The sequence below is a fragment of the Tachysurus fulvidraco genome, chromosome 10 (assembly GCF_022655615.1).
Source record: "Tachysurus fulvidraco isolate hzauxx_2018 chromosome 10, HZAU_PFXX_2.0, whole genome shotgun sequence".
Taxonomy (NCBI): domain Eukaryota; kingdom Metazoa; phylum Chordata; class Actinopteri; order Siluriformes; family Bagridae; genus Tachysurus; species Tachysurus fulvidraco.
The window spans coordinates 7,443,208-7,455,463 of NC_062527.1; the positions used below are offsets into that span (position 1 = coordinate 7,443,208).

Consider the following 12,256-nt stretch of genomic DNA (forward strand, 5'->3'; position numbering starts at 1 on the left):
TTCTAAGTCTTTTATGTAGGACCAGGGTTCTGGAGAAACGTTGTCTCATTTCACTGTGTACTGCAACAGCTATATATGGTTGAAATGACAATGAAAGCTTCTTGACTTGACTTGATGTATACCATGTGCTGTGCACAGGGCAACAAGGCATCTCTGCTGGGTCTCCAAATAACTATATTGTTAATGAACTTGTTCATACATTAAATGTTGAGTAAAATTGTTAAATCAGTATTATTGAAATAATAAAAAATATGAAATCTTTGAATTTTTAGCTTGGGTTTCTGTTTGAACTCTTCCATGCATGTCCCCATGAGTTTCCTCCCATGTTCTCTGGTTTCCTCCCATGTGAGAACAGAGTTGTTTTCAAACCTTTATGAGCCCTAAGTGAAATCCTTCTGGCATCGCTGTGATTTTCAGGTAGGATGTGAACCTTCCTCAGACATCTTTCATTTGTGATGATCACATTTCTCTTTTCATGGTTGCAAAATTAAAATAAAACATCAGGCATTTGAGTTTGTTATCCAACAGGCATTAAAAAATAATAATAAAAACAGTTTAATAAAACATGATTTTTTTTTAGAATGCAGGATTTTCGATGCGATTATTAAATGTAAAAAATATATTATATAAGCATAAAATTGCCATAAAATAACCAAATAGTATGAAACTGTTATTTATAAAATTTATTGAATGTGTTTATTAGCAAGTAATTAAGCATAGGGGTTTGCATTATTACTTCCAACCAGACACTTTTGCCATGTTTATGAACTGTTTGGCTTTCCACACTGCCTCTGCCTCCTCCCACTGCCAGGACCAAGGATGTAAATTTAGCATCCTGAATATCTTCAGGAGAAAACCCATGACATGATTTTTAAATATAAATCCATTTTACTGTTAATGAGCTGTGATGAATTCTAAATATAAAAAAAGGAACATATACAAAAATTACAAGATAAAAGTTGAATTGAAACAATCTCAATGTATATCATCAACCTCATATTTTGTTATCTTCTTCTAGTCTGTGTCTCACTGACTCATCATTGTAACAAGCCTTTTAATTGTACACACTATTTATTTATTTCAATTTTCAATATTTCAATGTACTGTAGATATTTCTGTTAAAATCAGTGTATAAGTGTCATGTGATAGGAAATATAATAGCATTTCTGATTAGTACTTATTTTAAAGGTTTTTTCCCCAGATGTTTAAATAACCTGAATCTAAGGTGTGTATTACATTCTCAAGCTGGAATAGAGTTGTTGTTGTTTTCATTTTGACCCAGTTTCAGATTCTACGGGTTAAAAGCAGTACATTTAATGAATTAATTGTTCACAGTGCCAGTGGTTTTATGTCAAAAAATTTTTAATAAATCAAGACAAATTTAAAATTTTTCATCATGTGTTAAATCTACATACAATATAATTTAATAACAACATACACATCACTCTTAAAAAACCTGTTCTAATGTCTAATAACCCCCAGTCTAACAACAACATACACATCACATTTAAAGCCAGTTCACACCCATAACACCCAGCAGAAAATACAGAAACATCGTCACGAATCATTAAAGAAGTAACTTCTATTGTTTACTTATAGAAATGATACAGGAAAAGGTCACAAACAGCAGCAGTAGAAGTTTTCATCTGTCCTGACTCTCTGTCCCACTTCCTGAAACTGAGCCCATACAGAATTATACACTTTACAAATCACCCTTTCCTTGTCTGCAGTACAAGTTTCTGTGAATGAGTTGTTTAGACAGAATGAACCATACAAATAAACGCATGATTATATATCTGTTATTGAATTAACAGCCAGGATTACTGTCAGAGAAAATTAACTTCCTTCAATTAAACACTTACTGAACAAACAAACAGATAAAAGAACAGTGCTATAGTCTAAGTACAATGTACTCACCAGTGTTCACCAGTAGACCCCACCGCTGCTGTAGTCTCTGCCTTTGTGCCTCTATAACCTCCACATCCTCAGGCAGTGGAGGATCCAGAGACCTGAGCGATGGAGCAGAAGCCCCAGACAGAGAGGCTCCTGTAGCCCTCACCATGTCTCTGTCACAGCCCTATATATAGATAGATAGGTATATAGGTATATATAAATATAGATAGATTTGATCCACAATATTTTTAGTTTTGAGATATGCAAAGAATAATTACTTTACTTATTACTCATTATAACCAATAGACATATCCAGCTAAAATAAACCTTCTACTTTTAAATGAAGCTGCAGGATGTACTGTACAAGCAGCTAATCGTCAGTCTCTGTTAATGCAGTTTACTGTATACGGGTTCCTTTCAAAAAGTGAAGGAGGTCTATGTTTTACTGCAGCATACCTTGAGCAGTGCGAGAGTTTTTCCCTGTGCTACTCCCCGCAGCAGGCTGGTGAGCTGTGCCCACACACACACCTCCAACCCTCCACTGCCCCCTGCCACCACCTGCAGCACCAGGCCTGGATTAAACTCATACGCTAGGGGCAGAAGCAGACCCAACACTGCGGCCATGACACTCGCACTGGAGAACACATCCTGAGGGAAACGGAAGAAGAGATTTTATCCTGCTTTTCCAGGCTATATTATTATGCACTGAAACTGTTTAGCAAAAGAAATATAATCAACAGAAATATATATTATATATAATCCATAGCGGCTTGTAATGGCATGTAACGCATACCTTGTTGAGGCACACAGGCACATGATAGAGCGACTTCACTCCTTCAGGCTCTTTTCTGCAGATCTGTACTAAAAGCACTGTTCTGTAGAGTAAACATCTTCATTAGAATAAAGTCTCTCTGAACATCACACACACATTGTATAAGGAAAACCAAATCCCACCCATCTGTTGTGTCGACTGGAACGTCACCATCCCCCACAAACAGCACCAGAATCCTGAAATAAAACACACATACAGTGTAACGTACAGTACAAACATTTCCATAAAGATATTGTCAGCTTCTCAACAGGTTAAAGATTAAACACTTTATACATGTGTATGAACGAGAGGGAGGGAATTAGAACAGTGAGGTTACAGGGGACCAAGGGAGCCAAGGTTACAGGTCAAGAAGGTGATTTGGGGTCAATCGCGGGGAGTGTGGAAAAGAGGTGAAGAGGTGAGTGCAGGCAGATTAGAGTGGGTGGAGAAAAGTGTCAGGAGTGTTCTGAAGTGTTCTGTTGTGTGGCAGAAAAGTGTCAGCAAGAGGTAAAGGAAAGGTGTACAAGACAGTAGTGAGACAAGCTACGTTGTATGGGTTAGAGACTGTAGCAGTGAGGAAAAGACATGAGGTGGAAAAGAGAGATGGAGGTAGGAAAGATGAGGATGTTGAGGTTCTCTCTAGCAGTGACGAAGATGGACAGGATTAGGAACGAGCACATCAGAGGGACGGCTCAGGTTGGCTGTTTTGGGGACGAGGACAGAGAGGCTAGATTGACATGGTTTGGACATGTACAGAGGCGAGAGATGGTTATATTGGTAGAAGGATGTTAGAGATGGAGCTGCAGGTAAGAGGTCAAGAGGAAGGACAAAAAGGAGATACATGGATGTGTTAAAAGTGGACATGAAGGTAACTGGTGCGAGAGTAGAGAATGCCGGGATAGAGTTAGGTGGAAACAGATGATTTGCTGTGGTGACCCCTAACAGGAAAAGCTGAAACTAAAAGAAGAAGAAAGATTAAAACACTTTATTTTCACACTTTACTTTCATACTCAGAATGCTTTAAAGTATATACCGCTCAGCCAGTGAGTTTTTGGCATGTTCCACAGCACATTTCAGAGATAGAAACACATCAGGCACCGTGATCAAGCCATTCCACACCTGCCCATGACACAGCGTTAGAACCTTCTGTTTTTAATTACATTTTTAATTAATAGCAGCAAAGTCTGCTATATCCAGGTAGTTTTAAAGAGAAAAGAAATTTATATAAAGTAAATAGCAATATATTTTAAAATAAAAGCAATAAAGTATGGCAACAAGAGGCATGCATATTCATTATTAACATTTCATTACTTATACATAAAGATATCATGGTATCAATGGGCCTTTTTACCCCTGGTCACTTCATGTGTTTTATCTGATCCGATAGATATCTGATTTGTTAAAAGTGTTCCATTTACATTAGGCCACATCGATATCGGATATCAATCCGATCTTTTTACTCCCTCCCAAATATATTTTACCTCGTTTCTGGGGTAATTGAAATGGAACACGCTTTGGTGTGTGCGGTTGCAACAAAAAACAGCATTTACAGTTTGCTGCATTTTCGCTGGTGGCAGCAGTGCATTTTAACACCTAATGAGACACCTGGGTGAAAGATCGGAGCCAGCATTGGTGGGAAAACATTTGTTTCTGGAGAGATGTACGACTCGTGAGTCACCTGCGAGTGACGTACTTCTGTTTGGGAGGATTATAGCGCTGACGTATGTGGCTTGAACAATCACATTCATTTACACCTGTCCAGTTTCATCTGAAATGCGTCCCAGACCACCTCCTGAAGTGGTTTGAACGATCGGATTTCTATCCGTCTCGAAACCGTTTCGGAGGGCATTTAGACCTGGTCTTTTTACCATCGGATAGCTATCGGATCACAGAAAACGCATGAAGTGACCAGGTGTAAAAACCCCCTCAGATTTCATCAAGTGATTTAATGAAAAAAGGTCAATTTATTTTAATTTAAAGTTGTATCGAATACACTTAAAGATTAGAACCATTTTACCTCTTTGTTCTTGATTTTCTCCAAAAGTGAGACAACATCCTGTATACACTGTAAGGATGTCTCATCAGTCAAGTCCTGAAAATGTTTCTTCCTGTTAACAGAACATAATTTCAAGTTTACATACCAAAAAAAACAAACAAACAAACAAACAAAAAATTTCTTTAATAAATGACAGAAAAACATTATTTAGGTTATAATGTTTAATTTAAAACAATCTACATTATGTGGAGAATTAAAGCTCCATGCACAAGCAAAAGAGCTGCTTCACACACACACACACACACACACACACACACACACACACACACACACACACACACAAACACACACCAAACAAAATCTATAACAAACAAAACTACCTTTCTTTCCATAGATTACTGTTGCTGTGGAGTTATTGAGCATTTAGACGATGCTGAGATCTTCAGTTTTGAATACAATAAAATACAGAATTGAAATGAACTACTAAAAGAATAAACAGTGCTTTCTATAAATAACCTGATTTTCTCGGCATCCTCTGTATACTTTGGTGATATTTGACCCAGGAGGTGACAAGCCTCTGGGAGCGAGTCCTCCAAGCCTTTAGAGATCAGTGCAGCCGTGTGCACAGGAGGAGCATCTCTAGGTGCGGGTTCAGCCCAGACGAGATGCTCGACTGTCTCCTCTTTCTGCTCGTTCTCTTTCTCCTCCACTCTGCAGCGCTTGGTGCTCGGCTCTGACACGGAGGACACTAATGATCATATAAAACAAATATGTTATTTGCATGTCTGTTCTTGATATGATAGCCTAGTGATTAAAGTGTTGGTCTACTGATCAGAAGGTTGTGAGTTCTAATCCCAGGACCACAAATCTACCACTCCTGGGCTCCTGAGAAAGGCCCTTAACCCTCAATCGTATATAAATAAGATAAATGTAAGTCACTCCGGATAAGGGCCTGTACCAAATTTTGTAAATGTAAACACTTACCTATGTTGACTGGCCATTTCATTAGGAACACCATATTAATACGGTTATCATACATTTCTCTATTTAAAAATGTATATTTTTTCTGTTAATTTGAATTCATAAAAACTAAAAAAAATATACCAATGTGTTTGAGATAGCCCCAGTACCCCTGGTGAGCAGCTCGGACGTTATGAATAGACTCCAGAGCACTGCAGAGAAATTAGACATGTAAATATAGAATAGAATCCATGCTAATCCAGACACATGCTATTAGATGCTAAAGTGATTCATATTAAAATATGCAACATTTTTTCTTTATTTTTAATATAAAGTAAAATAAGCCATTTTCTTTTATTAATACATCTTACAAGAGACGACATCATGTAGCTTTTCCTTGCAAATCTCCTCAGAAATAGGACAATGTACTACGTGATAGTGAATATCTTGTAGCTAAACACACCTGAGACACGGCGGACCAACATCATTCAGCGCTGGTGTGGGATCTCCAAGCAAAGTTTGTACGGTTTGGCAAACTGACTGAGCGAGAGACGTCAAGTTATATCCTCCCTAATACACAGAAAAGACAGAGGAATTACAACATTACTATATACCACTCGATGAACACAAACATGAGCATGTTTTTAGGTTTCCAGCAGTGTACATGCCTCCAAGACAACACACAACCTGCCTTCAGCCAGAGACATCAACAGGTGAGTAAGATGGCCAAAAATCTCTGGAGAAGCGCACATGTGACCCTGGAAAAAACACATATCATACACAACTGGCATCTTGAAAAGAAATTTAACATTGTACTTTTTCCTTTAGGACCTTTAGGAGTGGTGTATTATTTGAATTTACAAGCAATGAATATATATAATGATGAATAGATGGTCGTTTTCTTAAACATTTCTAAGCATAGTTTAAAAACAATTTTAGCCCTGTTACATTTCAGAACTGGCAATTAAGGTCTGATCTTGTGTTTTTAATTACTTTTTAATGAACCTATATGTTAACACATGCACACTCAATGAGAAGAAGTTAGACTGTTAAACTAGATAAAGGTCAGATCAATCATATGATCATTGGTGTTTATGGCATGGAATAAATTGGAATTATTATTGACCTCTGGATCTCCGATGGCAGAATCAAACCCTGCACAGACAAACACCAGCTCAGGATCAAACTGAAACAACATGAGACAAGATCAGGAGGTTCACTACCGCATCTATATAAGAACTGAAATTTCAGAACCTAGAAAGGTACCTTTCTTCGGAAGGTTTATAATAGTTACCTCATATGCGATGGGCAGGAGAACATGGAAAAAAGCTGCGAGGTAGTCACTATTGGTCATTCCCACCTGGGGACAAAAGACAGGGATGATAAGAACCCAAAATATGAACCAAAATGTAATTGTGTATTTTAACAACTAAGAGGAAGTTCAGAATGCGAGGGTATTTACTTCTAGATAAACACCAATAGGCTTAAAATGAACTGTGAAATGTGACTGACACTAAAAGCAGTACCTTATTCCAGGGCAGGTTAATGTTAAAGCCAGATCCTTTGCCCTTTCCCACACGGTCATATTCAGAATCAGCAAGGTTTGGCCAGAAACGCTGGTGCTCATAGCGATGCCATGAGAAATACAGTACGCTGTAAAACAATAAGTAAAAGAAAGAGAGTGGCAGACAGCGAGTAGGACAAAGTGCATGGTTTGACCTTCACTCCCTGATTTGGTAAAAACATGCTAACCTGGAATCCTCTTCAAAGCAGTACTGCACTCCCTGTCCATGGTGAACATCCCAATCCACAATCAACACCCTAAATACCAGAAATAAAAAAAAGGCCTATTTTCGGTGACACTAGCTGATGCCATTTAATCTCTCATGCTATAATCTACTCCAAACCTGTTGAGGTTGTAGTGTTTCTTGGCATAGAGGGCAGCTATGGCCACGTTATTGAACACACAGAAACCATTAGCTTCACTCCGCTGGCTGTGATGACCAGGGGGCCTGAACACAAGGCAGAACAGGATTACAAACAGAGAAAAAGAATCAGGAGAAAATTACAGCACTATTTGGATAAAAACTACATACAAAATTTTTTTTTTTCAATTTAATATAAACAAACTTTAAATCATCATGTGGATATCTAGATTAGATAGGTGGATATTTTAGGTGGAGAATTTATTCAGGTGACAACCTAAAAGACTCACTTTTCAGTAAGGTCACTTAACGCAAATAACTCAGATGATTGTGTTAATTAATGCACAGAATTCCAGGCTTGACGTTTACCTTACAAGAGCCATCCCGTTCCTCACTTTCCCTGCCATAATGTTATCCACCAGCTGCAGTGCAGCACCAACCGCCAGCGTAGCACAGTGGTAGATATTCTACAAAAATTTCAGAGACCATAACTAGAATTGTGTCAACCAGCAAAAAAAAAAGTTTCATGGCTGCTGGTGTCCTGCAATATTGTGGCTTACGGGATGAAAATAAACATCACCAAACTGCTGAGTGAAGGTGAGAAGATCCTCCAAGCTCATGTGAGGGGTTTGTTTCACAGCTTCAAGATATTCTTTACTGCACATGAAACACAAAATAAAATATAAAATAAGATACAAGCTCCCACAGAGTTTGGTGATAAACAGGTAATTGTGCCTATAATAAAGGCACAAACAAACAAATAAAGTAAGTAATAAATAAAAAAGCACTGAAAAGAAGCTGAAACTGGACCGCATGTCCCGGGCTTGCATGTCCCGAGCTCGCATGGCATGTCCCGGCTCGCATGGCATGTCCCGGGCTCGCATGGCATGTCCCGGGCTCGCATGGCATGTCCCGGGCTCGCATGGCATGTCCCGGGCTCACACGGCATGTCCCGGGCTCACACGGCATGTCCCGGGCTCACACGGCATGTCCCGGGCTCACATCGCATGTCCCTGAATCACATGTCTCATGCCCACATGTCCCAGAATCACATGTCCCAGGACTGCATGTCTCAAGCCCACATGTCCCCGAATCACATGTATCACATGTCTCAGGCTGGCATGTAAATGTAATCACATCCAGTGACGATTTGTTTTAAGAAATCTTCCTTCTTCTGGTGACCTTTGATATACAAACAAACATGAATCGAATGTGTATTTAAGAAGTCTATGATATCTGGAGGCGTCTAGCAACTTATCCCTTGTAAGTTATCTAGAGAAGCTTTTCACAGCTTATTATTAGCAGCAATATTTTTAGGATTCACACACAGTGCAACAGCAGCATAGTTTACCTGTGAACTAGTAGGATTTCCTCATCAGTGGCTTGACGAGTGGGAACACAAACACATCTCCTGTCCAAACCCCTGGACTTCAGAGCATCATAACTGACTGTTAAACGCTCAGGAACCTCGATCTTACAAACTGGGCTGCAGAAAACAAACCACTTTAACACGTCTCTGAAACAACAGTCTGCAAAACCTACACACAAGAACTAAATCTCACTTACTCAGTCCAGAGAAGTTTGTACCCAGTCATTTCTTCATCGTAGATTAATGCGGTTCCAGACATGATGAACAAACTGCTTTCTGTTGTGCTATTACAGTAAAAGGAAAGACTATGAGAAGAAAAAAAGTAGAATTTACAATAGGAGTATGTATGAAGAAAAAAACAAAACCTTCTGCCTTGAACACGTGACCAAAGATGGCTGAGGGTACATTTATTCACATAAACACATAATTTTATAAACTGATGCACTTCCTCCCATTGGCCACCAGATGTCACTAATAGTGTGCAAAACAAAAGCAGTACAGGAGAGAGAGAGAGAGAGAGAGAGAGAGAGAGAGAGAGAGAGAGAGAGAGAGAATCACATGCTTGCTCTAGTACATATGTGTCAAAGCTGAAAAGGTCTGATTATTTTATAATAAATAAGTCAAAAGGGTGCATTGACCATAAACTACATTTCCCATAATGCATGCCGATCATGTTACCCGTGAAGTAACGGCATCCCACCACTAGATGGAAGTGTTTCCACATCAGTGCATTTTCCGAATTAAAAAATACAAACAATGATCCCAAAATGTCCAGGAAGAGAAAAATTGGTGCAGATGGAAGGCTGTTTCAAGAAATATGGGAATGCGAATATATGTTTGTTGACAAAGTTAATGTTATAACTTGTTATTTATCCTTATTCACTTGGATAGTTTGATCGATGATTGATGGAGTAATATGTGTTTCATTAGCTGACAAATTAGGATTTATGTTATAACAAGCAAACATTTCTTTTTACATTTATACAAATATATGTAATATTTGTAAGTTGAATAATAAAAATCCAGTGTTATTTAAAATTAAGGAGTATTTGCATTTATTTTACATTACATTTATACTGCCTCAAAGTTACATATGGCCCTTTGAGGGCAACCATTATGCTGATGTGGCCCTCTGTGACAATGTGTTTGACACCCCAGCTCTAGTAGTTAAAATGACTATATTTATTACGTTAATATTAACAGATAACAGTGCAGTGGCACAGCACACAGTAATACATACAGTACAGATACACACAAGTCGGAGATGAGTGTAAAAAATACATTCATACAGAGGATAGTAAAACCACAAGACAATACACATTATCTAAACAGATCAACACAACAGTTTACTTAAAAAAAAAAAAAAAAAAACTAATGCAACCCCTGTCTACAAAGACTGAATAATGAACAGACATTAATTTACTAAATGCCTAGTTCACTTGACAGAGATAAATGTCGGTCAGTCAGATCTTGACGTGTTGGATAAAGGAAAAATGGGCAAGTTTAAGGATCTCAGTGACTAAGACAAGGGACAAATGATTTATTTTTTATTTTTTTATGATGACTAGACACCAAATCAATGCATATCCAAAACAGCAGGTCTTGTTTGTTTGGTGTATCCAGTGTGCAGGGCATAAGAGCAAATGTCCGAGGAAGGAGAATCGGTGAATGTGTTCTGTGTCATGGACAAGGTTTAGAGAGCTACAGTGCATCACAGCTTCCTGCTGACCCATGTCCATACTTATAATTTGTTAAAGACGTGACTGAAAAGATGACTGAAAAGATAAGCAGTGAGAAAATTGAATCAAAATAAAATGACAAAATCATTTTAATCTAACTTGAAAATGTCTAAACAAATTAAGTCAACAAACTGTTCGGTTTACTGATGCAAGCAAATTGGTCTCAAGACAAAAAGTGTTAGCAAAATGGTTTTTTTAAATCATGTTTCATAATATTAGCATCAACTATCAAATGTAAACAGACTGTTTTTAAATAAGACTGGCAATTTATTATATATATTTTATATAAAATCCTGAAATCAAAGCCTCTTTTTGAATGTGTATTTATCACATATTCTTTAGTCTCTATTCTTTATTTGCATTTCTTTCTCTTTGCTGCTGTAAAAGAAATTTCCCCATTGTGGGACAAATGAAGCTACTGTATATCTTATCTTATCTTATCTTATCATGTGTATTAACTTTAATTATTAATACATAATTGATTTACCAACATAGTAAATTGTACTTGAGTTTGTATCATCAGCTACATTGATGAATTCGAATAAGAACAAAGAATTTTTGTTTAAATCACTACAGGCAAACAGTGGGTTAAAGATCACAGAGAAAATTCCCACGTTAGCATCTTGCCACAGCATTTCTTGCCAACAACCACAGAAGTGTTGCAACTCTGCATTTACACAGACAACATTATAAAAACAAATGTAGAGCAACAAGTGCTCTTATTTCCCATGTTTGCAAGAACAAAAAGGACATTGAACATGTAAACCACAAACTGGTGATGGCCTCCTTATGGGTTACATTTCCGATAGTTTGGTTGATTGTTTTGAATGTGCTGAAAAGCCCCTGAGGTTTCACATCCCCCATACACACCAACATTTACTGTCATTTTCTTAAACACTGATTCTTTTAAGTCTTGATTTGGATTACATTGTCATACAAAATGTAATCTGAAACAATTAAAAAAAAGCACAACAGTTTTTAAATGTTCATTTCATTTAATAAAGGATACATGATCTCTATGGAATCAACCATCTATATCTTTTACATCTGTATCAACCATATAAAAAAATTATTGTCCACCTGATAAAGATTCTCTCTAAAGAAATTCTCTAAAATGCATGAATTTCTTTTTCTACACCATGCCGAAAACATCAGGATGTTTTTACTTGTATTGGACAGTTTTGTGTAACCTGAGACAACAGTGATGTATGGCGCCTGACTACAGAGGTCATAAAATGTTTTTATTTCACCCCAGTGATTTTGTTAATATGTTAACACACTACATGATAACGTTACTGCTCCTTTTAATTGTGTTACCATGTTAGATTTGTGTATTTGTAACTTTCCATGCTGTGTCTGGAGGAAACCGCTGTTCACCTCAATGATCTGCTGCACCCACAGGTGTTGTTTCAGTGCTCTAATAACATACAGATGACAAACTACAGAGAAAGATCCAGTTTTAGAATTATTTTTTGGAATAATGTCTACAGTGAATTACAGTAGCTCATTTTAAAATCTTTATAGAAACCTGATTGTTGACAGGTTTGAACCATTTAAGAGAAA

At 37.6% G+C, this 12,256-nt stretch overlaps 1 protein-coding gene across 4 annotated transcripts; it reads right to left on the minus strand.

Moving 5' to 3' along the window:
• Positions 1 to 1,567: 1,567 nt before the first annotated feature.
• hdac10 (histone deacetylase 10) lies at positions 1,568 to 9,378 on the minus strand. Of its 4 annotated transcripts, none has more exons than XM_047820067.1 (21): positions 9,320 to 9,378; positions 9,152 to 9,238; positions 8,937 to 9,071; positions 8,146 to 8,242; positions 7,955 to 8,052; positions 7,568 to 7,672; positions 7,413 to 7,481; positions 7,187 to 7,313; positions 6,955 to 7,020; positions 6,787 to 6,846; positions 6,329 to 6,418; positions 6,124 to 6,230; positions 5,805 to 5,872; positions 5,217 to 5,448; positions 4,722 to 4,812; positions 3,738 to 3,823; positions 2,848 to 2,901; positions 2,687 to 2,768; positions 2,350 to 2,541; positions 1,918 to 2,077; positions 1,568 to 1,739 (listed from the first exon to the last, which is right to left on the minus strand). In XM_047820067.1, the coding sequence occupies exons 2-21, from the start codon at positions 9,211 to 9,213 to the stop codon at positions 1,618 to 1,620; spliced, it is 2,103 nt and encodes a 700-aa protein (XP_047676023.1). In that variant the 5' UTR covers positions 9,214 to 9,238; positions 9,320 to 9,378; the 3' UTR covers positions 1,568 to 1,617. The 4 variants fall into 4 exon arrangements, with proteins under 4 accessions (XP_047676023.1, XP_047676024.1, XP_027029344.2 ...); XM_047820068.1 differs by lacking the exons at positions 9,152 to 9,238; positions 9,320 to 9,378 and adding exons at positions 8,374 to 8,534; positions 8,575 to 8,767; XM_027173543.2 differs by lacking the exon at positions 9,320 to 9,378 and having other exon boundaries at positions 1,568 to 1,677; positions 9,152 to 9,313.
• Positions 9,379 to 12,256: the final 2,878 nt, after the last annotated feature.